At 40.2% G+C, this 27,112-nt stretch overlaps 1 protein-coding gene across 12 annotated transcripts in view; it reads left to right on the top strand.

Moving 5' to 3' along the window:
* The first annotated feature begins 6,997 nt into the window (after nt 1-6,997).
* Nucleotides 6,998-27,112, top strand: part of GPHN (gephyrin) — a 291,964-nt gene continuing 271,849 nt past the window's right edge. For 11 of the 12 annotated variants that reach the window (XM_032689727.1, XM_032689720.1, XM_032689728.1 and 8 more), the window contains exon 1: nt 6,998-7,109. In XM_032689727.1, the coding sequence (XP_032545618.1) occupies nt 7,046-7,109 (64 nt within the window). In that variant the 5' untranslated portion in view covers nt 6,998-7,045. Of the gene's footprint in view, nt 7,110-9,260; nt 9,326-27,112 lie in introns of all 12 variants that reach the window. The other variant, XM_032689718.1, reaches the window with a different exon arrangement.

Below are 27,112 nucleotides of genomic sequence, written 5' to 3'. Positions count from 1 at the left end.
GAAGAATTGATTTAGGTCATGAATATGATTGTCTTAGAAGTAAGGATCTGGAAACAGAAACACCTCACTTCTAGTCTCTGATCCAGTTTTAGATTAGAAGTTGATTAAAACTGTGATTAGAACCCAGGTCTCCATTTTCCCAAGTGAGTTCTTTAATATCTCAAATAATCAGTCACACTTGGGTATTCACCTTCTGGCTTAAGAATAATTATTTACTTACTCAAAGTACAAACCCTGTAAACAAGGACTGAAATCCTTACCCCATCCAGAACAGCTTCCAGAACTTGCTCCCTGGAACACTTGGAGGTGTAGATTTAAATCCAGATTTCAGCCAATATTTGACTGGAGAGCTGAAATACTTTTTAACTTTCAGGTCCCAGCTGAATGCCCTGTCCAGGTTTGTCTTTCTATTAAGGTGAAACCCAAGTGTGTGTCTGTATGCTGCTTCAGCTGGAGCCAAGAAGACTGTGGCAAGTTGCTAATCGGGAAACCATAACATCACAGTGTCCATCAGCAAGTTGGTTGTGATGCAGCCAGCACCTCTGTTACCCTCCTCTCTATAAAACCAGAGTAGTAGTGGCTAATCTTTCATCAGGATAAGTACATTGATTGTACTTACCTGGACACTCAAGCAATGACTGTTAATATCAGCATTTCAAATAAGCAGTGAAGAAGGACGGGTAAGCCCATAGAGGACTTAAGTGTGCCACGGAAATGCAAAAACCCAAAGAAAGGTTTGTTACTGGAAAGGTTATTTTTCTGTGTTTTTCTGCTTGAACTTTGATTAATTGTGGAAGAGGTAGATTACTGATAACAACAGCCTGACTATATTGGAAATTTAAGAAGTATCTGAGATGAAGCTGAGGCAAGAAAGAGTTCTGGAGCAAGACTAAATAAACTACTACAGAGTGTATCCAACAATTTTTAGCCCCGTCTAAACCAAAAATATACGAAACCCTAATAGTACACACAGGATGTGTATTAAAATCTCCTCGCATTTAATGTGACTACATAAAATGGCTTGTAAATATGCTATGTCATTTGTGTCATTTGGTAATTTCGTAGTCACATAGGTGGCAAGCCTCTTCTACTGGTCTACTATGCAAAGATGTATAAGCAGAAACAGCAAATAAGGTACTGATCAAGATCTTGAAAAGCAGAAAACCAAGAAAACTCAAAGAAAAGGAACAGGCATGAAATCTTCTCATACCACCATTGACTAGGCATTAAAGATAGTGCACACAACTGGTTTTATAGATATAGTCTATGAATCACAACAAAAAATATTTCTGGGTGTGATGGATGTAGTCAACTCCTTAACCAAACCAACAGTAGTTTGGTACAGGCTCCAAAGAAGGCAAAGGCCATAGCTGGGCCAAGAACTCCTCTAGAAGACACACCTACAAAGGAGCAGATGCACATGAGCTTGGGACCCAGTGAGCATGATGTACATGAGCTTGGGACATGGATCATGTGTATGCACATGAATAATGGATGTCTTTTCCAAGACTCATTTATCAAGGAACAAAGGAAGTTGTGGGTACAAGGAGTCTCTTGCTTCCCATTGTATGCAATTTCACTACAAGCCAATCACTCCATACCATAAATATGACATTAATGTCGTAAATCAGGGTTGGCAACATTGGAGAAGCCATGGCTACTTCCTTTTTGCCTGACTTTTATTTGGTGATACAGTTACATATGTCTGAAGGTGGACAAACCCTTTGAAAGTCACTGCCACATAGTTCAGACCTGAAACACAATATTATACAATGAATGTTGGCAAATTTGCCTTCAGTCAAGCTGGTAGGAGGCTGCAGCTGCCCTTCACCATATAGTATCCTTCTCTTCCTTAGTGGATCTATTCCAGTAGTTTTAATGCTTCTATTAAGTCAAAGCAAACAACATGGCATGGTTTCCTGCAGAAGCAAGCTGACAGTTTTTCACTTTTGGCCACAGCGTGTGATGACCATTTGTGGTTAGTTCATTCCAAAATATTATAATTTAATTTGGGTTCAAAATACTTACCTTCTCTTTTCTCTTTCTGCCTTATTTCATACAGTTTGGAGTTGTCTTCCTTATTAAACAAGATCAAGATTCCTTAAAGTTTTATATCATCTCTTACAAGGAAACAAGGGGAAATACAGATAAAGGAAAATAATGTATGGAAAGAATTGATTCAGCTCATCAGAATTCTGAATTTAGTTTACATGAGATACAAAAGCATTTTCCTGCTTTTCATATCCAAGTCCTTAATGAGGCAGTTTTGTCAAAGTGAAATCTCAAAAATAGAATGTTCCAGTAAGATGTCTTTTAAATCTGTCTACTCTTTGTGTATGCTAAACTCATCAACTGCTTTTCTAAAATAGCTACTGTTTTGCAGCAAACGAAGCACAGACAATTGAATGTGTCAACACCACTCATGTGGAGTCACACTAAGATTCATTTATTTTTGTCAGGAACCCATACTAGTAGTGAATCAACAGCACTGCATTTGTAGTCAGATGTCACACATATTCCATATCTATCTCAAAACCTTGGTTCTGCTCTCGGATGGGTTGTACAGTGCAGTAAGGGCTGCAGCGACCCAGAAGAACTGGTACCTGGGAGCATCAAGATTGCCTTTGGCTGGCCCCATTTCCAAATTATTCTGAAAGAAAGGAAACCCTTTTTTAGAGTGCTGTTCTTCAAGAAAAGCCTAGAACAGATTAGAATAACTACAGCAAAATATCTGGTGTATCCTCTTTAAGGTGGGACCGAGAAAGAAGACTTGTTGTAGGACCAGCTCAATGAATGATGGACAAAACGGTAATGATGGTGAATCCAAAGGTAATCCTTATCGCAGGATCTCCACTGCTCCTTAGGGATGGATTCAAGCCCTCGTTACTAAGCTGAGCGTATACTTCAATTTGGAACTTCTCTGCCTGGCACTTCTTGAATTCTGTCAGGGAAAGTCTGGACAGAAATTTGTATGTTTGCATAATGCAAAAAACCACACTAGTCCAACATGCCCTGGACACTGATCTACAGAACATTCTTTTCCAAAGACTCATGGAAACAGAAACACTTCTTCAACTGAAAAGCAAAACAGTAACATCTGAAATCTCAGAAAAAGAAAAGACAAGCCGGGTAGACCTACTTTGTGCATTAAATAATGAGAATATATGGTTTTACTAAAACCTTTATCATGGGAAGGATGATGGGGAAGGAAGAGCTTTTGCTGTTTTGGTCTGACCAGGTATGAGAGTAAAAAACCAAAAGGCTGCAATGTATTTGGATTGGAGGCAACTCAAATGGTTATCGCTACCACAGAGCCACCAAAGTCATACCATATAAGCTCAGTAAGTTTCAATCTTCCAGATGTTTTTTTTTTCCTAAGAATATATGTGAGGTTGTATCCTTGAGCGTATGGTGCCATTTCAAAAGTTACACCACAGTAGGCAGCTGAGTAGGAAGAGGCAGCGAGGGAAAGAAGCTGTATGCATGGATGTCTGTCAAGGCCACCTTTCCTTCAGGGTTTTCCACATGCTTGTCATTGCTGCAAATGCCCATATTGCAAATTGTTAAGCTAAGTTGTGATGTAGTTTGTTACCAAGTGGAAGAGTTAACAGTTTCTCTCATTGTGTAATCTCACAGACATAGGCTTTTGTTTAACAGACAAATTCAGCCTTGCAAATGTTGGTGCAGTGCAAGCAATAATGCACTTTTACCATAGACAAAACACATTTCCCTGCTATAATAGTTAAGACAATCACTGAATTTGGGTTCCTACTCATGACTGGAAGTGTAAAACCAGAGAGGGTTCTCAGGAGGCCTCTGGCAAAGGTGGGGTGGCAAGGATAGACTATGGTATGGGCCACTAGGACATTCAGATGGTTTTTTAACCCTACATAGCTAAAATGTTGTGCATGTTCTGTATATTCCCTAGATGCTTTCCCAAGGGAAGGAACTGTTTGGAGAAATTACCTCTTGTACCTTCTTTTAGAGTGATGAATATTTTGCTATATCAGTGGCTACACATAAAATGTTTATACTATTCTTTTTTAGAATTTATAGATCAATATGGACTATTTAAATGTATCAGAAACTAATAACCTGTAGTAGACTACTTTAAAACAATGGCTGCATTGGAAAATCTTTGTATTTTAATGTCTCAAAGCTTAGTTTTTTAGACTCACATTAATAAGCTGGGGGTTTCCTAGTACTCTGTCTCCTATTACTTAACCACTGAGCTAGCTAGTCTCTTGATCTTACTTGGATTTGCACCACAAATAAAATGGCACAGAAATAAAATGGTTTGAATTAGATTAATGATTCATTAAGCCAGGTATTTCATGACTTCAGTAGGATTTGTACCAATGGCACACAGTTGAAGAACCATGTTCCACTGCTGATCCAGCTAGCCAACCAGTTGAAAATAAAAAAGAATAGAGTTAATGAATTACATTTAAGGAGCCATTGAAAAAAAAAATCAAACCTATGTGACAACAAAACTAGGGAAATTATATTGAACACCTATTCTAAATATGAACTGTCAATGAGTTTTTAAATCATCCTTGCCCACATTGTAATCAAGAGAACAAACTGGTATCTTCTTGTAATCATATTGAAGTCTATTTTTTTTTAAATTAAGATTTCTGTAGGTATCTAAGGAAGTGCTTCCTGTATGCCAAAACTCTTACAGCCAAATGAGTAATTAAAATATGTCATTCTGTAGTGCTCATAAAATAAGAAAGGCTTTGATGTTGGCCAGTAGACTAAGACTACATGGAATAAACATGTCTGGCAGAGCCAGCTTAATGAAAGGGTGGTGGTTTAGTTATTGGAGAGGTATTGATAATTAACAGCTGGCAGGTAAAGGTAAAAAGTTTGCTGAAATGTTACTAAGTTGAGTTATACTTTGACATGACTGGGACAAAATGTGACTATCAGCTGTATATTGACTCTGATGATGAAAACTTGTTTTTCTCTGGACAGTCAACATGAACTCTGGTGTGGATTGCCAGCATATTTTCTAGAATGTCTCCCTGCAGTAAAAGGTTTCTGCATCACACACACTTGTTTCCTTACTCTGTCACAAACCTGACTGCAGGACATCATTCCATTCTCTTGAGCTATTATGGATCCATTATATTAACTACCTTTTCACATCACAGTAACAAACCCCCTATTATCAATTTCAGCTTCTTCTTTATTCAGTCTTCAAAAAATTTGTAAACTCACTTTGTTATGTTAATACAATCATCTACTATATCTCTATACAAAAAAATCTAATACAAATCCCACTAGTAGGCATTTATAAGCCAGAAAGTAATAAACCTAATGTTGTCAGCGAAATCTGAATTCTGCCCCTCCTTCTTACCATCCACAAGAGCAACAAATCAACAGGCTACACGGGGAGACTGTGAGATGCTCTGAATAAACAATACTGTTTTTAGTGTAGGGTGTGAGAATCCTCTGCAGGAAGCTACAAAATGTCAAGCTATTTGCTTGTACTTTAGATAATTTCAGATACGTTTGCAAAAAAAAATAATCTTTTTTCCTTGTCTAAGGCAGAATATTCAACACATAGTGACTGAACCCGTGAGGAAACAGCAGTATGAGCACCAGCGATGCAGTATATCTTCAGTAGCCATGCTGTTTTGGGTTCAGGCTTACACCCACCCACATATGTTGTATTATACCATTGCATAACCAGAGATCCCTGGAGCCTGAATTCTCAGTCTCTATGGCTGCACACACTGTAGCTGCTGTGCCAATATAGAAATACTGATATCGTGTGCTGGTGCACCACCCCATCAAAGTGCTACTAGTGTGACTTTCCCTGAGATATAGGATATTTGTTCAGCCCTTTGGTTTTTCTTTGTGCTAGTTGTCCATCTGAGAAAATTATATGCTAGAGAAAACTCCTGAAATGGTTCATTTATACCTACACAAATTACAAATTCTTTCAATAACTGCTTGTTAGTATGCAGTCAAAAGGAGACTAATATGGAGTCTTAACAAGGTAGCATTGAAAACTCAACTGGAATATCCTAAAATATAAATACCTGCGGAAGTAAGAGGGCTTGAATTTTGACAGTGGGTTGTCATTTGCAGTTGATGATGTTGTTGTTAAATGTGGAAGACATTTGCCTACACATCCAAAATGAGTTTAAATATTTGCTTCTTGAGAGTTTCCACTGTCATACAGTAAGACAAAAAAAGATACTTGGTATGACAATAAGTTGCTTTATCTAAACAACTATTGCTTTAGCTTTAATCTCAGAGGAAAGGAGAAGGTCTCACAGGTGAGGGAAGGGAAGTGGCCTGAGAAAGTTCCAAAAACACCTGGCTGAGCCCAAGCGGACTCAAAAGTTGGTGGAAAAACTTTGTGTCTCTGTATTTCTCACCCAGAGAAAAGGAGGCTCATGGGAGACTTCTCAGTCTCTACAACTCCCTGAAAGGAGGCTGTGGGCAGGTGGGAGTTGGTCTCTACTCTCAGGTAACAAGCGGCAGGACAAGAAGAAATGGCCTCAAGCTGCACCAGGGGAGGTTTAGATGGGACATCAGGAGGAATTTCTTCACAAAAAGGGCGATTAGACATTGGAATGGACTGCCCGGGGAGGTGGTGGAGTCACCATCCCTGGACGTGTTCAAGAAATGACTGGATGTGGCACTCAGTGCCATGGCGCAGTTGACAGGGTGGTGTTCGGTCATAGGTTGGACTCGATGATCTCAGAGGTCTTTTCCAGCCTAACTGATTCCGAGATTCTGTGATTTCATGCTAGCCAAAAGCCGGGATGATGACCGTCCTTGCTGCCGATCTTTTCCCACTGTCTGAGGAATTCAATTCTCAGCTCCGCGTAACCAGACGGCGGTTCTGGGAGCCGGCGCTCTCGGCACTGGATTGGTGCTGCCTGCGCCGGGTGCAGCGCGCGGATCTCGCGCTCCCCTCGCCCGCGCCGTTGTACCCGCTGGCCCCGCCCCCTGTCCCGCCCCCTGCCCCGCCCCCTCTGCGCCCGCGCCGTTCCCCCCCCCGGCAGTGCGGAGCTGCGCCGCGAACATGGCGTCCGAGGGCATCATCCTCACCAACCACGACCACCAGATCCGCGTCGGCGTCCTCACAGGTACGACCCGCGCCGGCCGCGGCGCCGGGGGCACAAGAGGGGCGGTCGCGGGTCGGTGCGCGCCGCGGGCCGCCCTGCGGGGTGCCCCTTCGGCCGCGTTTCTCTCCCGTGGCGCCGCCGCCGCCGCGCAGGGAGCGCCGCTCCGCCGTGCGCGCGGTACCCGAGGCCCGGGGCCGGGGTCGGGGCGTGGGGGCGGCGCTCCGGCCGCCGGCAGCAGCGTGAGCGCGGGGCCGGGCGGTGCTGGGCAGCGCTGCCGCAGGCGGGCGGGCGCCGCAGCCCCGGGACTGCCCCGGGGTAACCGCGCCGAGGGGACGGGGCGCGCTGGTGGGCGAGTGCCGGAGGGGCCGGGACGCGGCAGTGCTGCCTCCGAACGCGGCGGAGCCGTGAGTGCGAAAGCGCTGGAGAAGGGAGCCCTTGGCCGGCGCCGGCTGCGGGCCGGCAGATGCCGGGCCTGCCTTCTCCGGGCGGGAGGCGGCCTGAGCTCCCGGCCGCGGGAATACCGGAGCGCGGCACGCTCCGCACGACAGCTCCTTTGGGATGGCTCCTTCCCCTCCCCCTCTCTGGCCTTTTCTCTGGGCGAGGGGGATGCCTGTGTGCTCCCTGTTGGGAGGGGGAGGAGGGCATTTATGATGCTGCTGCTCATAGCGCACGGATGATCCTTTAATAAACCCCTGGCACATGACCTGCCGTGGCTGCACAGAGGGGCTCCCGGAGCCAGTACGTGTGTTGCAGGCCGGGGGGTCTCTTTGGGGGGCCTTTGCGGGTATCTCGGTGCCTCGCAGCGCTCGGCGCTCCGGGGGGCGCGCGTTGCGCTCAGAAGCGGAGCCCCGGGGGGTTCCAGAGTATCAGGGCGTAAATAGCGTTTCTGTGCAAGGAAGGCGCGAGAGATTTTAGCGAGATTTTTGGGCGTCAAGCTGAGAAGGTTTCACCGGGAGCCTGGGAAGACATGACTGTTCATGGAAAGCGGCGTTGTGAGCTCTCTTAGGAGTCGGAGGATGTTCAGACTGAAAAGGGGGTACGTTCATGGGAGAGGAGGCCTGGATTTAACCCGAGAGTTATTTGTTACCTCTGTCAGTGTTTAACCCGAGCGGCACGTTCGGAATCGCCCGTGCCCGCGGGAACCCCGGCGCTGTTCCCCTGCCGGGTGCTGATCCCGCCGCCGGGAGGGCGAGGAGTGCCGGAGGGATGGTGCCCTTCCCTCCTTCCCTTCCCTGAGAAGCGCTTGGCCGCAGGATGATTTTGACAGTAAACTGCTAGAAAAGCAGGGTATGATACCAGTGGAAATCCTGAGCGTTGCTTTCAAATTCCAGGCAGTCAGATCTTTAATAAGGACAGAGTGGATTGGACCAGATGCAGAAGTCAGACGGGGGGGGGGGGGGTGTTCCCTTTGTTCCTGAAGGCTAGGACATGCCTGCCACTACCTACTACTGTAAAAGTTAAAGTGAGAATGGGATACCTGCTGACAGAATGCTCTTTGCATGTTTTGTACGACTTGATGTTCTGTAACTTGGATTATTATTTTCTTTTGATCAGTGAATTGTAATAATTTTCATATGTAATGGTTCTCAGAATACAATACCAGATACATATAGTGTTATACTAATTTAAATAACTATTAAGTCTTGCAATAGATTCAGATAATCTTTCAGAATATATTGGTTTTTACTTTGTACTATAAATCCTGTTTGATCACTGTTAAACTCTTTCAACTTTGTATCGTAATTTGCAATTCCATTGAGAAGAGATTGTGGCCTGATTTTAATTTTTTGGTTTTAAAGGAAAACCAAAAGTCATAACCAAACGGAACAGTTTCAGCTCTTTTCCCCTTGATGTAATTGTTTCAAATTCCAGACCGAACATTTTTGCAAAGAATTATTTTGCCATTTTGAAAGGGCTCACCTTGCTTTCTAACAATTTTCCTAGCCCCCTTTTTGTGTATGTTTTTAGGCATGAAATAAAATTTTATATAAATGTGTTACTTTAATAGCATACATTGGACTAACCTTAATTATTTTTCATTCTAGAATTTCCTTTAACCCCGAAAGAGAACATTTGTACTTTGGAGGGTTTGGACCCCCCAGCTGTTTGTGCTTTTTCAGCTGTGGAAAGACAGCAGACTAAAAAATTCACTCTTCTGAATTTTTCTCATAGAAATGAACTAATAATTGCTTCTTGGCTGGTGTCTGGAGGAATAGCTGTGGAAATGGAAAGATTAGGTATCCAAGCTGGTTTTTTTTATTTTATCATTTAGAATAGCTTAGTGATCAGAAATTAGATAAATAACATGAATCTTTTAGCTTTTCAAATTAAGATCATAGCCATATGTTTGTTTTCTTAGCAGTATATACTTGTGGTCTTACCAGCACAGGCATAGAGATTTATGTTCCTGTTGGACCTGGTATGCGCAGTTTAGAAAATAATCGTTACTGCACTTTATGGTCAAATGCAGATGGAATTTAAATTTACTTAGAAGCAACTCTGTTTAATTAATTTGGAGTAAATTTCTGTGTTTATTTTTAAATGAGGACATATAAAAAATTATTTGGGCACATTGTTGTCATGGTTTGAGATAGCCCAAATTCCAATTCCCTAGCTCCATCCCCCCTCCCACATCTCAACTCAATGTGAGATGGGTTTTTTTCCAGACAAAACACAACCAGACTCAGAATGGGGAAAGGGAATATATTACAATGACTATACAAATAAATACTACAATACATTATACACACGACTACAACTATCTCTACCATGACATAAGTATTTACAATGGATCAGATCTCTTCTCCCCTCCAAATAAAAGTCCAGGAGGGAAAGAAGGACAGATCCCTTCCAGTCTCTTAGGGCAGCAGCTTCTTCAGAGTAGCAGTCACTAAGCAGCAGCATCTTCTAAGGCAGCAGGCTCTCTCTGTCTCTTCTGTCTCTTGCAGCAGCTGATAGCTGGATCTCTGCCAGCACACACGAGGGGGGTATCCCCCTCGGCCACTCGTCTCTCCAAACGAGTGGTCTTCCGTGGGCTTCGTCACCCCAGACAAGGTCGTATCACCACGTCATATCACGAAGCACAGGGGGTCTTCGTGACGGTCTGGTATCTTCAGGAGATTCAAGCTCCTTGCAGGGCCTCTGTGCCCTGTCTCAGGCTGCGAGCTTCTTTGTAGCTTGCAGCAAGGGAGGGCCTCAAGGCCAACCTCCCACACCATCCTGGCTGAGCTCTCAGGACGTCCGAGCTTCTCAGCTCCTCTCTGCAGTGCATATTGCACTTCAAGGCTCTTTCAAGTAAGAGTCTATCAACTTCCTCCTTCCAGGAGGTCTCAAAGGAGTTTTGGGGGGTCTGGTATCAGTTCTTACCCCCAAGAACTCTGTAGAACTCAGCTGCTGACTCTCCTTCCCCCAGGTCTCCTTCCAGGAGTCCCTTCTCTGGTGCTGCATGTCTTTGTTGCTTCTTCGGTTCAGTTCTGGCTGCTGCTTTCTCCGGCCACTGCCACGGCCACTGCCCACGATGGAGAAAACATCTCCCAGTATAACTATAGGCACCTAGCCCAGCATTATGCTGTTCCAGGTCCCCACAGGCCCCAGCTGGGGCTGGGGGCCGAAGCCCCCCTGTGGGGCTCAGAGCCCCTTCCTCGTGGCTCACAACATGGCCACCTTCTTCTCCCTCCAACTACAACTCTTCTCTTCCGGTCTGGTTGTGATATGTTTACATTTTTTGCAGGAGCGCTCATTGGACAGAAATTCAAAACTTCCAGGGGTTTCCACCCCTTGGGGTCTACCACTTTTCTTATCCTCTGGGGGAAAACGAAGTCCAAACCACTACAACACTCCACCCCTCGCTCCTGCGAAAATGTCAACATATCACAACAACTGAAAAAAAACTCTAATCAATATTCAATCTTCAATAAACTAAAATATAACTAAAATCTCTCTACTAAACATCATTAAAGCATTATCACAAACTTTACTCTTAGTACTTAACTTACTATAGTCTTACTCTCACTACAATGGTACAGTCTGTGTTTTGTCTGGAAAACTCTTTCTGTTGCCACAAGCATCATGGCTCTTATCTCAATTTATCTCGATGGTTCGCAACCATCCTCTGCTACCATTTTATGTCATGGTTTGAGATAGCCCAAATTCCAATTCCCTAGCTCCATCCCCCCTCCCACATCTCAACTCAATGTGAGATGGGTTTTTTTCCAGACAAAACACAACCAGACTCAGAATGGGGAAAGGGAATATATTACAATGACTATACAAATAAATACTACAATACATTATACACACGACTACAACTATCTCTACCATGACATAAGTATTTACAATGGATCAGATCTCTTCTCCCCTCCAAATAAAAGTCCAGGAGGGAAAGAAGGACAGATCCCTTCCAGTCTCTTAGGGCAGCAGCTTCTTCAGAGTAGCAGTCACTAAGCAGCAGCATCTTCTAAGGCAGCAGGCTCTCTCTGTCTCTTCTGTTTCTTGCAGCAGCTGATAGCTGGATCTCTGCCAGCACACACGAGGGGGGTATCCCCCTCGGCCACTCGTCTCTCCAAACGAGTGGTCTTCCGTGGGCTTCGTCACCCCAGACAAGGTCGTATCACCACGTCATATCACGAAGCACAGGGGGTCTTCGTGACGGTCTGGTATCTTCAGGAGATTCAAGCTCCTTGCAGGGCCTCTGTGCCCTGTCTCAGGCTGCGAGCTTCTTTGTAGCTTGCAGCAAGGGAGGGCCTCAAGGCCAACCTCCCACACCATCCTGGCTGAGCTCTCAGGACGTCCGAGCTTCTCAGCTCCTCTCTGCAGTGCATATTGCACTTCAAGGCTCTTTCAAGTAAGAGTCTATCAACTTCCTCCTTCCAGGAGGTCTCAAAGGAGTTTTGGGGGGTCTGGTATCAGTTCTTACCCCCAAGAACTCTGTAGAACTCAGCTGCTGACTCTCCTTCCCCCAGGTCTCCTTCCAGGAGTCCCTTCTCTGGTGCTGCATGTCTTTGTTGCTTCTTCGGTTCAGTTCTGGCTGCTGCTTTCTCCGGCCACTGCCACGGCCACTGCCCACGATGGAGAAAACATCTCCCAGTATAACTATAGGCACCTAGCCCAGCATTATGCTGTTCCAGGTCCCCACAGGCCCCAGCTGGGGCTGGGGGCCGAAGCCCCCCTGTGGGGCTCAGAGCCCCTTCCTCGTGGCTCACAACATGGCCACCTTCTTCTCCCTCCAACTACAACTCTTCTCTTCCGGTCTGGTTGTGATATGTTTACATTTTTTGCAGGAGCGCTCATTGGACAGAAATTCAAAACTTCCAGGGGTTTCCACCCCTTGGGGTCTACCACTTTTCTTATCCTCTGGGGGAAAACGAAGTCCAAACCACTACAATTGTTAGTCTTGTCTGTTGTAGAGACTGATGCACATGGCTCCAGAGTATATTAATACAGAGTGAGTAAAGTTTGCCATGTAGCTTGGTTTCATTGCATTCAGTCTTGTTTTGGATAAGTTACTGTATTTCTTTGTGGTTGGAAGACCTCTGTGTTTATGTGTGTATTGCTAGTTTCCATCTAGAAACAAATGTATACTTTTTTCACTTGCGACAAATTAAGACCACTACAAGGGACTAGAGAAATAGAAATTTTGTTTATTGTTTACCCAAAGTAACTTATTGTGTTCAAATGCAAAATTATGTAGAATGTAGCATCTTGGGCTTTTTTACAAATATTGCTTGTTAACTTCTCTTATATCCAAACTGTCAAGGTCTCTTAATGAAGAGTCAATGATAAGAATAGAGTCCATAATTAGGACATTTTTCTCAACGTGAATCAACTGTCTTCCTGAAATCAGGAAAAGTACTTTAGTGTATACAGCATCTATGGATTTGCAAATGTCATTCATATTTATTTTTGAGTTGCTATACAGAAAATTGTAGAGTTAAGCTTCTTTACTGAAACAGTAGAAAATATCAAAATGACAGATTGCAAAACTGTGAAACTTGTAAACTAGAGGGTTGTGTCTTAGGTGAATAGGAACTCTCACTGGTTTGTGGGTAGAAGATTGTGTTCCAATATTTGTGTGTTATTGTTTTAAGAAGTTTTGCAATTTGTGAAAAGAGTGCAACTGTGGAACTGTCCTACTCAGCCCCAGTGTTTAATGAAGTGTTCAAATTAAAGATACTGCTCACTTAGGTTCCAAACCTAGGTTTTCTGTCTCCTACCTTTGATATGTAGTGCAGGCACATGAGCGAATAATAGAGCTTCGGTGTTATGTTGTCGTGAGGTTTCCCTTACGGTAAAATAGATTTAAAAAGGGCTACAATGCTAAATGTCAGATTGGGAGATTTTTTGTGATGGAGTAACAGAGTTGAGCTGACAATGGCCAAAGCTTTTTCATTTAAATGTTCTCGATACCTTCTTTTAAAAAGGAAACACACACAGAGTAACAAGAAATGTGGGGTAGATAAACAAATGAAAAAGAGGAGACATGTATGCATTTATGGTAAAGGTTGGATTATATGTATGCTCTGTATGTGCTGTTGTGCACCAATGCTTCCTTAGTAAAATACAAATCTGAATTATTCTGGTTGCCCCTTGCAAGCCTTTCGTGTTTGGAATATCTCAGACAGAACAGTTGTTAATCAGTTACTAGTGGTGTCAGGTTATTGAACCTGGATTAGTTAGTACAGAATTTTGTAATGCTAAATTTGGCTAGAAAAGGGGAGAAAAGGTGCTGTGCCCAGAGTCGAATCAGTATTAGGTCCACCTTCACTGGTGCTGACATTGGTAAAAGTTGCATAATCTGTGACCTTTCTTGTTTTGAGAGGCTAAAGCAGACCCTTGACTAGAACTGTCCAGAGAGATCTAAATGATGTTGCCATCTCCACTAGCCTGATGGAAAAAAAACATACTCTTTTTCTCCCTGGTTGCTCTTATTTTGTCTTTTTTTTTCCTCTCCATCCTCATTTTCTTACTTACCTCTCTTCTTGTCTTCTTTCCAGTAAGTATCTAATGTAGCTGGTCAAAACTTGAAGTTTTGTTACATGTTTTTCTTGTTTTGTGTCTCCCCCAAATATTCCTGATAAAAATTTGTCAGATTTTGGGTTGGCTAATAACACTTCATTCATATAGTGGTACAGCCTTTCGCCTTTGATTGTAAAAATATTTTATAAAGGGAGTAAGGGGTTTTGGCGAAATGCAACCCTTCACTAATGGTTTCTTCTTAAGGTATATTGTTCTTCCTTTCTTCCTCTATGTAAAGGTTAGAATATTTTGAAGGATAGCTGTTGCCATAGGCCTAGACAATAAAGCAAATATTTGTGAATGTGTAACCTGAGACCTTGTTTGTTCTCTTAACGCTGTGGTGTGAAAGATGACACGGGTCTGAGACCACTTAGCTTTTTGAAATGATACAGTGTGGACATTGTGTCTGAATGCATCACTTTGAAGCAAACTCTCTTCTCAGATGGTGAGGGTGTTGACAACCTCACCCAAAGAAGTTCCCTGAGCAGATTTGAAGTTCACTGATATGAATATTTTGTAAACATTCTTTGAGAAACATAGGGAACAATATACTGAGAATGTCACTATATGTTGGTCAGACTGTTTTAGAAATATGTATGCTGTCTTTTTCTAACTAAAAAGTTATATGCCTGTCTCCTATTTTATGAGGTACATTCTCATGACTTTCCTCCAAGACTCTTCATTAATAACAGGCAAGTTGCAAGATCTTTTCTCGGTGGTAATGCTAGTCATGTTTTGGACATGCATTGGAATTTGTGATAAACTTTCTTATAGAGGTGTGTGTGGGAGGGTGAGGACTGACAGTAGGTTTGCTGGGACTTACTGTCTAATTGTCTAAATCGAAGTTGCTTAGTTTTTTTCTTGTGATCTGAGTTTCTCTCCAAAACTATGCCTTGTTGGGCACTCATCTTCAAAACAGATTAAAGGCAGCAGCTTTTCCTGGAAGCCTTAGTTTTCTTCCAAAAGCTTAGTTCAGCAAGAAAATTCTGGACATAGAGAAATGCTGCGCTTCCATTAAGAGTAAAACATTCTGGATTCAGAGCAACATTGATTTTCATCTTTCTCAGCTATAAGGCTGTCATAATGTTGAGCTTGTCCGTAGACACTAGATCTCCCTCTTTGCCATTTGTAGCCGTACGTCACAAAAGCATTTCTTTCGGATTTTTGATATGGCTATGATGATAAGCTTTAATGTCTCATGAATGTGATCCATAAAATTGCCCAGTTTCCATTTTATAGTTTATCTGTGCTTTACCTTTTAAACTAAAAGAGGAAGAAAGTCCTGGCTGTTTCCCCCTGTTTTTTTAATATGCAGCATGGAACAAAAATAAGTGACTGAAATCCCACTGTACTTACTGTTTAGTTTGTTTGCTACAATACTATTTCTTTTGGATGGGAAGAAATGGAAACACTGAAATTAAGAGCATCTAAAGCAAGAGATTAAAACATCCCTGTATAGTTGAGAAATAATTAGTACCTACTTATGTAAGAAATGGCAATTAATTTGGAGGTTTATGTGGTTTTATAGAACAGGGATAAGAAGTCTTGTGTACTCAGTGTTTCTTGATTTGGACTTCTTTACTTATCCATATACAGTTGAAAGACTTCCATCTTCACCCACGCTCCATGTCTGTAGTTCATATTTAGCAGCACAGAGCATACCCATTACATTCTGTTTTCATTTACTTTTCTAGGTTTGTATTTGTCTCCTTTTCTGGTACTGCAGGAAAACTTTCCGTGTTATTTACCTTAAAAGTCAGGGATTGTGAATTTCATGAGAACTGGCTTAGTTCTGGCTAAACCTTTAGTTGGTCTGCTGGCCTTGTTAGCTGGACAATAACAGAATCTGTGATCATCAGGCCATGTTTTGGAGAGTCTAGCTTACAAAAGCCTGATATGCAGACATAGTATTCCACCTTTAATGTTGATTTAGTCGCATCTGTCTGATTGTTTGTTTTTCAAGTGAGAGAGTAGTGCATCTTTGTTGAGAGGAACTTTTATATTATATTAGGATTTCACCCACAGCTTTTCTGAAAATGTCTGTCTTGAAATTTATTACACTTCTAAAGCAAAAAAGTTTGCTGTGCAGTGCACTTACTTTGTGAAGTAAAAGTTAAGATTTTAACTTTGCTTTATTTTTAACTTTAACAGCTAAAAAAGTTAATTTTCAGTATGTGGGAAAATCTCTTTTCATATTCTGATTGTTAAAACAGTTCTGCTGAGAGGGTTTAAATTTTTTTTTTTGTAGATAAGCAAGTATAACTGCTGTCTGCAATCTATGAGATTGTTATGCAACAGGAGGACATGATTAATAAAAATGAGAACAAATTTTAGTTATTGTTAAATATTTGTGAGGTCTTGAAATGTGGATTAAGTAAAAGAAATAATTTACATTCTTTTCCTATATGTAGATGTATATGCATCTACATTCCTATATGCAGCTCTTTACTGCTTAAATTGAAATTATTTTGTATTAGTAGTGTTGCATATGACAGAATTCTTCTTGAAAGTTTATCAGAATGCCTGAAAAAACTGTCCTTGGAGAACTGGAGGATAATAATCATAAAGTAAATGATCAGGTAGCAGCCTTTTTCCTCTGGAATGTTTTTAATTAATTAAAAAGTAGAACAGCCTTTCAGGTTTGTGGTTGTGTGTGGTTTTTGTGTTTGGTTGGGGTTTTTTTTGTTGTTAAATCTCAAGAAAAATATTTGAGAAAAATAAGTTAAAATTTAAAAGGAACAGTAATTGCATGAAAAAGTGCTTGGGAAAAATAGACTTAATTTGGCAGTTATCTTAGAAAATCTCCTTTTGCAAGTAAGAGATTTGTATGTGATGTTTTGTTTACTTGTTTTGTTTTCATACTAATTTACCAAGGCCTATTTTATGCCTAACTTGTCAAGTGGAAAAAAAAATATCATAATCCCTTAAGAATAATATTCTGTGTACATTTTGCAAAGTCTGGCAAAACAGGGCTCTATCCCACTGCTACAATGTGGGTGAATGATATTTTGTAAGGAATAAAATGCATTGTTTGTTCCTTCTACTATAAGATAAACCAGAGTTCCACTGTCTGACTTCAATGATTAGGGAATAGTTGTGTATAAGAAAATTTATTTTGAGCAGTAGAGTATTTTTTGATATATAGCAAGACCTGAAAGAACTGACTCAACATTAATTTAGCTCCATATGCGAGTTACCTAGAGCAGTAATCTTTAATAGTTTTATATGTGTTAGGACACTTCATTATGTATTCAACATACAAATTATATACGTAGACCAATATAATAAATATATTAAGTGTTGCTTATGTATTTAGGATCACAGCTGTAGAAATACATGTTTCTCAGAAATACTTTTTCTAATTAAATTACATCACTTATTATGTAATAAAGCGAAGAAGCAAAATACATGTGGGCTTTGGACTATAGTACTTCTGGGGCTTTTTAGTGCTTACTGTGTAGTTATGAAATTGTTAGTTTTCTTCATTGTCCTGTGTATTGTAGGGAATTTAAAATCTATGTGGAATATTTTTCCTTTGAATAATCTTTCTTGCATGTATTTTTTTGGTTTTCCTTGCTATCATATATGACTTTTGAGAGTTAAAAGTGAGAAGTCTATGTTAAAGTATATGGTATGGGGGTTTTTGTTGGTTTTTTTCTGGTGTTTTAGGTTGGGTTTTGGGGTTTTTTTCTGGGGAGAGGGGATTATTGACTTTTTTTTTTCCACCTTTTTTTTTTCTTTTTTTGGGGGGGGCTAAATATAGGGTGGGAGAGGATTTATATTCATACTGAAATCTAGGAAGTGAGTTGTTTATTCAGAATCGTCTTATGGGAAGTTGTATGAATGAAAAATAATATGCATATGTCAGGAATTAAAATTAATTGCAGTAAAGTGTCCTGCAGATCTGCATCAGAAGGGAAAGGTTTCTAGGACCTCTGCAAATGATGCTTGCCATTAAAAAGAAAAATCCCCTTTTTTCTTAGCAAGCTGCTCTTAATGTCCCAGGATAGGCCACTTGGGAAGGAATTGATAGCAAGACGTGAGATGAAGTCTGTAAAGTCTTCATTCAGTAATTGTTGAAGAAACATTGAATGTGGCACTAGTTAGGAATTCTGCAAACCAATACACTTCTACTCTGCTGTTTCTTACCCCTTCTTGAGACAGTTCTCATGGGTTTAGGAAGACAAAGCAGACCGCAAAAGAGAAGACATTATTGTTGGGCAGGTATGTATCCTTTTACCTAGGTACCTGCAAATCTTGTCCTAGGAAAGTGTGGTGTGGCAGTATGTTTCTGGAGGAAGGTTTCCAGGTATTCAGACAGGTATTAGGTAGTTTCCCACGTATGTGGTCCTTTCATATGCTGTAGAGTGGTGGCATAGCAATGTAGATGGTGAGAAGCCAAAGGCTTAGTATGTACTCCCTGTCAGAAACTTCACCTCAGGAAAAAAACTGGGAGAAAGCAGCAAAATGCCTAAAGTAAGTACGTATCTGTTAAGAAAAATGCTTGTTTCCAGAACAAAAAAAGGCAAAAAACCCCCATAAGATTAAAGGGAATACGTACTTCTTATTTCCTCTTTTTTTAGCCTAATTTCCCTTTTTAGTTGTGTGAATACTCAAGGGGAAGCATTAAATAAGCCTACAGCAAATCAAGGATTCTCAAAATCAGCTTCCTTGGAGAAATAAGCTGTAAATTAAGCGCACTGAGGAAAAAAGTTGCGAAATGTATCTTTAAAAGATAGGGCAGGGACAAAGTGTTTCTGTAGATAATGCTCAGAAAACTCCAGGGATGCTGAGATAAAGTTGCAACAGGTGTTCTTATGTGTGTAACTCCTGCTCATTAAAACTTTACTGTGGCTAGTGTACTCTGATTTCACACTTTGAAAAAATTTGAGAGAATATTATGAGACAAATAGGATATAAAGTGGAGTTTTTGGGGAATGTTTTTGTAATCTACAAGTTTTTCTCCTCCTGTTTTTATGCTGTCCTAAAGGAATTCTTTCTTGGATGGTTACTCTAATGGTAACCATCCTTTGCCTTGATAGATGTAGTAGGTCAGTGAGGTGTAACTCTCGAGCTACTAGCTTTAGCTAAATCTAAATCAAAGTACTTCTAGTTATTGTAAAATATACTTGATGATAGGCTTTTTTAATGATCACTGTAATCAAACAGACTGAAAGGTCTGCAGGGGGAATTGCTTTCCCTCCTAACCTGCCGTTGTGAGGGATTCCAAACCAGTCCCATTCTGGTCATCCAGACATTTGTTCCAGCATTTATTTAGCAAAATAAAGAAAAGAACAAACCAGTAGAATATGTAGAATAAACCAGGAGTCTTAGGAGGCATGTTGAGATTTTTTGAGAGAAATCTTTTCAAGTAACGTGATTGTAGGGTAGTGCTGTATAACATAGTTCTTTGGACAGATAGCAAGCACAGAGCTTCAAAAAGTTGGGAATGGTCGTGTTAGTAACATGGATGTGGTTCAAGTTGGGTATACTTAAACTGTTTCAGAATCTAATGCTATTCTGACATCTATTTTTTAGAAATGTGCCCTGTTCCTAGGTAAGCTGTCAAACCTTTAGGTCTGATCTTGCCAGTTAAATTCCAGCATGGAATTAAAGCTATTACTGGTGTATCCAGTGTGCAGGACCTTCTTATCTGAGTGAGACTCAGGCTTTTTTCCTAAGCATCAAGGATCAAAATGGAAATTCTGAAGTTCATGTTAAAAGCAACTGCTGAAAAAAGCAGCTGATGAAGAATTTCCTGTGATCGTTAAGCTTCAAGGAAGCTCACCTGCCTGTTCCTATTTCTTTATTCCAAAGGGTATAACTCTAGTTCATGCACAATGGTTTCAGTACACGACTTTTCTCTTTGGCTTGGCAGTTGATCAAAGAGAATTAGTGAAAATACTAGTTGTCATTTCACCATTGTTTCGTCAGAAAAGGGTTCAAGTAGACTTTTTTTGAGTCCTTTGATGAACAGAACATCTTTCTGGAAAAGGCATCTGAGGCAAATTTCTGTATAGCATTAAACTGGGACATCATGGATTATCTTTAGTATTAGAAAAATCTCTTAATTCCTTGATAGCCTGTCTTGTATTTCATTATTGTTATGTGTAAGTTGCTGTGACGACTCATCAAATGGTAAGGGAGATTTTAGATGTGCAATAGTAATAATTTTCAGTATTTCTTACCAGAATAGTAGCAGCTTCTAGTACACTCCAGAATAATTTTAGCAAGTCTTCAGATTATTCCTAGGATACTTTTTCTGCACTGGACAAACACCTGCTAAAAATGTTTTACCTGTGCTACAGCCTCCAGAAAGTAAATTCAGCTGTGTGTATGAAAAAAATATGTGGAGAAAAATTACTTTAAAATGAATGGTCGAGATCTTATTGGCATCTAGAAAGTATGGAATGATTAGGGCACATTCAGGAGCTTTTTCGATATTTAAGATGTTGTGAAAACATGAGCCTGGAGCCATTTGAGGCAACAGTAAAATAAATATTGTAATTCCTTCAAAGTATAAATTTAAACTTAACACCCCTTAGATGCTGATGTTCCAAGTAGCAGCCATTGCAGGAAAAAAAAAGCCCAGGCAAATGCAGAAATTCTTTATATTTGAATAATTAGGTACTCTCAATTCTGCAATGATAAGTAGGCAATTTAAAAAAAAATAAAGTATTTTGTGCTGTACCTATATAAGTCTTCTGACTGTAATTCACTAAGTTAATTTTGTGATTTCATTCAGTTTAAGTCTTTGTTAGCAGATAGTGCTGCCTTAGAGAAGCAGATCTTTGTACTGGGGGTTTCACATTCGCACTGTTCAGGATGTTGTGCCTCACGCTAGCTCAAAACCCATGGAGTGACATCAGTCATTGTTGGAGTGCATTAGGTGCACTCTTGGAATACATCTCATTTGGTTTTGTTCAAGATGAATTCAGTGTTTTTACTTTGATTCTTCTCTTCACTGTGAATCAAAGTATGCTGACCGGGGACTGTCAGGAGTAGCTCAAAAGCCACACTCTTGAACCACAAGCACAAGAGCTAATATCCACACACTATTTGCTATTTTTTGCCTCCGTGGGATTGTGTGCACCTCTTAGAATTCTTGTGCATGCCAGAGACATCTTCCAGTGGGCAGCCTGGAGGAGACTTTCCTAAGGGCGGAAAGTGACCACAAAGATACTGACTCTTGAACTGTTCCTGTGTGAAAGTAATGTGGATTAGGGCATAACCTTTGGATACTCTGGAGAAAGTGAGACATGCATTTTTTAACTAGCCTTGAAATTACTCTTAACTTAAACTAGCCTGAAATAAAGTTCAGTAGTATGTAAAAGTATTTCAAATGACCAAAATTAGCCATAGAATTACAAATCATTATCAAAGCTGAATGAAGAAATAACAGAAGAAGCATATTTACACTAATACTTAGTTTGAACAGGCCCTCCCTGCCTCATCTGTTAGGAAGATACATGCAGCACCTTGTCAGGGATTTTATCTTCCTGCATTCACTACATCTCAAGGTGAGTTATTCAGAAATAATTTTCTTCAGGTGTACCATGCAGTCTGCTATGGTCACTGCTTTAGAGCCCAACAGGGCTCTGTCCAGGTTTAATCTTATGCCATATGGAATTTTGGCAAAGGTTCTATCATCAGTGCTGCTTGTTCACTGCCATGCTGTGCTGTACTGGCATAGCCTGTTATGTGGCTGTTGCAGGCAGGGAACTGAAACGGCTAAAACTCAATCTGCCAGAAAAAAAGGATCCTTTTGAGCTGAATCAGCTGTGTGGTCTGGTTCAGCACTGAGCTCTGCAGACTTTTGCTCCAGTAGGTGGATGGTGAGCAAGACTGGCAATTTTTTACCTCTATTGTCAATTTTTTTCATTTCTATTCTTTTTTAGTACTCTTCTATCCTGCCATTTTTCCCTCTATGCAAAACAAATTTAACTGGCTAACCTAGTGGAAAACTACTCTTTGAGAGATTAGTTTTCTTCAGCCTGAACAAACTGAATCAACTCAGCAAGAGACTTCAGGAGTGCCAGTTTGAGAGAGGAGCTGGCTTGCACAGGTGGGATAGGTAAATGTGGGAGATAGGAATTCTGCTTTCTGAACACAGCTCAAACAGATGTATCTGTTTTGTGCGGTTCACTTGTGGCAGTTTTGAAGGTAGTCTTGATACTCCTTTATCTGGCTGTGTTGTCTCCTTTCTTGCAAGTATTGCTTTGTCAGGCCATGTGTTCTCTTGGTGATATTTACTAGCTTTTTGCGATCAAAGCCTCTGCTGAATAATAAGCAGTTAAAAAAAACATAGTGAAGGAAGGGAAAGATTTCCCAGAATAATTGAAGTTGGAATAGACTTCCAAGATCATCAAGTTCAGCCTCGATCAAAGTGGCCTTCTGGAGCTGGGAAGGTGTGTTTAACACTCTGGTCTGCCATTATCACCCCAGGAAGCACCTTGGACACCTGATTGGCTTCACCTGGTCTAGATTTTCCAATCTACTTGTCAGGACTAGGAGCATCAGATAGATGCATCATAGAATCGTGGAATGGCCTGGGCTGGAAAGGACTTCAAAGCTCATGAAGACCATGGGCTTTGTGCATTATAGGAAATTTTTTTGAGGAGGGTGTAGTCAAGATGTATTTTCCTGTTTTGTATGTAGTGAGTAGTAACTAGGTGAGTATGAAGGCTGTGCTAGGCATTTGTGCTTAATGAAGAACTGAACATCTGAGAACTTGCATATGTTAGGTAACTAGAAAAGCTGAACATTAGACTTCTGCGGTTTTAAATTTGGGAAAAGGTGAACACTGTTACACATTTACAGGCAAGTAACATCTTTTTATGAATGTGTTAATTTTTAATAGCCAAAACTTCTAACATTTCGTTTTTCTAACTTATTGACTATAGTACTCCTGACATAACTAATTTGAAGACTATATATATATAATTAGTATAGATATGGACATAAACATTTATTATAGTATGTATCAATAATTAAAAAAAAATGAAACATTACCCATCTTTACCAGATCTAATTTGCCTTCTGCTTGAGGGACTTCTTTGCCACCAATCAGTCTGTCATCTTACTAGCACTCAGTATAGTTTTTCTAAACATGTCTTTACCAATCAAATTAACTATTATGCAAACTTTGAGGCTGCTAACCTGATATGTACTAAATGGCAGTTGATATGCTGTTGACTTATTTTTTTGTTGGACATCTGTCTGTACATCACCTATATAAAACATCTGCATGCAAGATCATTTTCTAATTTCACTTTTGTCCTGCATGCCTTCTTCTTGCTGACCTGAGCAGAATCGTTACCTTTCTTTTGGGTGGACTGTTATGCATGTGATGGAGGTAACTGGAACAGCCAGTCACAGGCATCAGCTAGGTGAGTAAGTTAGGCTTTAGGATTCTTGATATTTCCTTAAAAAGGGGGAGGGATTGGGATGAAGAAGGAGGATAGTTTAGTTGTATAACTGTGGTCTGTGGACCATGTGCGTTTGATGCAACTCAGAAGCCTGCTGGTCTGTGCATTTGTCCGATACTGTATCTTTCCGTTGTCTCCATGGCTGTTGTGTACAGACCGTGGTTTTGGTATGAAAGGCAGTGTTTGGAGATAAAGGCAGCTAGCTAAACTGAGTTGCAATCTAAGCAGCATCTTCAGAGTTAAGGTACATCTGTAGTGGAAGTGTGGTTTTAAAAATAGCAGAAAATACTAAAATGCTGTAGTCACTGAAAAAGCAATCATAGCATAAAAAACCACTTTGTCTAAAAAAAAGCTATAGATTAATAATAAAAATGGAATTTTATGGGAAGTGTGAGAAAAAGAAACTGTAGAGGGAATTGATAACCACATTTCATAAATCAAAACCATATAATAAATAATAGCCTCTAGCAAAGAATGTAGAGACCAAGGTTATACAAATGAGGCGTAAAGGCTGTTAATGGACAGCAGACCAGCTAAAAGGGGGAAAAGATTTGTGTGCTTAAGTATTATGCCTCTGTAGGTATCTACAAGTGTCTCATTTACTAGAAAAGTTTAACAAGAGCAAAATTAGGAAATTGTTTTTATAAGAAGAATAGAGTAATAAACATATATACCAGAGGCTTATAATCCCAATAGTCTCTCCTTAAAAATCCCTTACTGAGCCTTACTTGAAGCTGACAAGTATTGAATCTTTCAGCAATTCTTTATAAATTCGTCTTTTACTCCATTTTATTAATGGCAAAATTAATCCTATTTAGAGCTCTCATGTGTCCATGAGCTCTCATTTGTCCCAGCAAAATTGTTCCTATATATGGTGAACGAAATGTGAACTGATGTAGATGATAGTATTTTGCCAAGCTCATTTTCAGTGAATTTCTTTCAGTTTACTATGAGTAAATGCTTGTGCCCACACAGCAGAGATGGGAAGAAGTTACTGCCAGTAGAAAGAAGGTAGGGTTTTTTTCTTGTGCTAATAATGCATGAGAAAAACTGGTCTTTGACCAAGACATTAGTGGCCCATGTTCTTGGAGAATATACTGTTACCAGGCCTTCAAAGCTTGTATTATTACTGTAGTGCACTTTTACCAAAATCAGAAGTTACATTCTTCAAAAAGATTGAATGGATACCATTACATCTAGTAGCCTTGTGCACTACCCATTGGCCACTGATTGCAATTTCAGAGTGGGTGACCTGAGGCTATCAGTGGTCCAGAACCTGTCATTCGCTTAATCATGCTCGAGAAGCATATGTTGTTTTTGAGTTTGTGGGATATTTCTCTCTTTTTTGAATACAAAATGTTTGGCTTCCTGGTTTGGAAGTAATTGTGATACTTCTGGTGGTGTCTGGTTGGTCTGTGAATCTGCTCCTACTTTACTAATGTCTGCCTTCACAAGAACAGTAGGTTCTGTTTATTTTAATTACTTGTCTTTATTAAACTGTATAGAACTATTGAGTGTTTGCTGAGGTTTCAGAATTTAATTATGGCTCCTATTACAACTGATACAAAAAAGGCAGGGCATAGGGAAGTACTCCCAAGATTTTCAGCAGTTCCTTTTTCATTTCACCTTCTCACCATGGAGCAAAATGCTTGAGCATACTACTATGCTTAGTGATTGCAAGATTGAAGGCTTTCTTATAGAATTTCTACTAAATGTGAAGTGCTTCTTTTCTTGGAACTTTTTTGTTTGTAACTGCTTTGAATTGACATCTCCTGGAATCTCAGGATTTCATTATCAGGTTATCAGGTCCATAGTCATAATTATCTTTGTTTTCTCATTTTATTTTTTCCTTTTTTTTTTTTTATCTAAGAGATGGCAAGGCATATCTCCCACTTTACCTCATGTTCTTGAATGTCTTCTTAGGCAACTCAGTGAAAGACTTTTATTTCCCGAACTCCATCTTTCTTACATTAGCATAGCTCTGAGAAGGATGTGTTTTCCTGTATAGAACTGCTTGTAAATATTACCGCTTTTGACCATGGTGTTAATGTTGATTCTTTCAAGACTTTAATTTTTTTTCCTGTGTTTATTTCATTCTGCAGCCAGTGAGCTTTTTACTAGTCTCTTGTCCAGGAGGATGTATCTGCAGAATATACTTCTTTTATGTGGTACAAAGGAAGTAATTGAAAGAAATCACTGAAGGTGATTGTGTGGCTTGACCCCATCCAGCAGCTGAGCCCCCACCTAGAGGCTCACTCACTGCCCCCGAGCAGGATGAGGGACAGAATCAGAAAAGCAAAACTGAGGAAACTCATTGGTTGAGATAGTCAGTTTAATAAGTGAAGGAAAGGTGTGTACCTTACTGAGATCAAGGTAGACAATATCCACTGCTGTCTACCAAGCCAGTCATTTCCTTGTAGAAAGTAGATTTTGTTAGGCTGAACTCTGTGTTCTGCTGCATTTTTTTTCTACCTGTTAGTCAGACAGGTAGAAAAGTATAGTTTTCCTTTATATGTGGCCTTCTGCTGGATGGAAAGCATCTATAAGAAATTTTATAGCTTGTTCTACTAATCTATCTGCCCCCTTTCTTCATGAATACGGGCAGTTTATAGGTCAGTGCAAGGAAGCAAGACAATTGAATTGTCCACTGTATGGCTCTGCCATCTGCTACACATCCTGTAAAGACTTTTATGAACATCTTTTGTCTGTTTGCATTGTTGGCTAATGTTTTTTCTACAATTGGTGAGTAACATTTCTACTTCTCTCATGTTAGTTGTTTGTAGCTGTTGAAAAACCTTTGGAGATTCATCTCTTTTTCTTGCCCCTTCACTGGAATCAGAAATAGAAATTCAACTTCCATGCTTTCAAGGGGTCTCCTTCCTAAAGAGAACGAAAAGTGTCCATTGTAACTGTTAGTTCCATTTGAGTCAATGTAATACATTTGCAATGTTCCCCTGGGCTGTTACACCACTGTCTAATGTCAATTACTGTGTTGATGATGCTTCTTAAGATACAGACTATTTTTTTAAACTATGTATGTGAATGTGTGTGAATGTAATTAAAGTAAATCCTTTCATTGGATGCTCAGATGAGATCGTTTGAATAAGGATGGGTTTAAAGATGTTTAAAGCTCACAGCACTGCACAACATAACACTGTTCTGTGATTTATTCTATATTCGATGTAATTTGAGATACTGAATTGTGACTGATAGCATTGTTCTCTGTGTATGAAGTTCTTTCTGCCAAAATATATTATTTATTGTTTATACATTTTGTACATTTCTTTTATTTACATAAGTACTTTCCAAATTCTCAGGTAAAAAGGAAGTCTTGAAACTTACATGCCAGATAGGCTACTTGCTAAAAAAAAAAAAAAAAAGTTTTTTTAAGTCTTGGAGGACAAGATGCAGTAGTAAACTGATATGAGAGGTTCTTGAATAAACTTTGATTTTTGTTTTAGCTTGGTTTCACTCTCATAATTACCTTTGGCTAGTTAACTTTGGCTACTCTATCCTGACTTTTAAAATGTGGTGTACTAGTAAAACATGCTTGTTGGGTATTTAAGAATTTCTGAGAGAACT

This window comes from Chiroxiphia lanceolata, chromosome 6 (genome assembly GCF_009829145.1).
Source record: "Chiroxiphia lanceolata isolate bChiLan1 chromosome 6, bChiLan1.pri, whole genome shotgun sequence".
In the NCBI taxonomy this organism is placed as follows: domain Eukaryota; kingdom Metazoa; phylum Chordata; class Aves; order Passeriformes; family Pipridae; genus Chiroxiphia; species Chiroxiphia lanceolata.
Note: the sequence above shows the minus strand (reverse complement) of the source record. Positions and strands in the feature narration are given on the sequence as shown.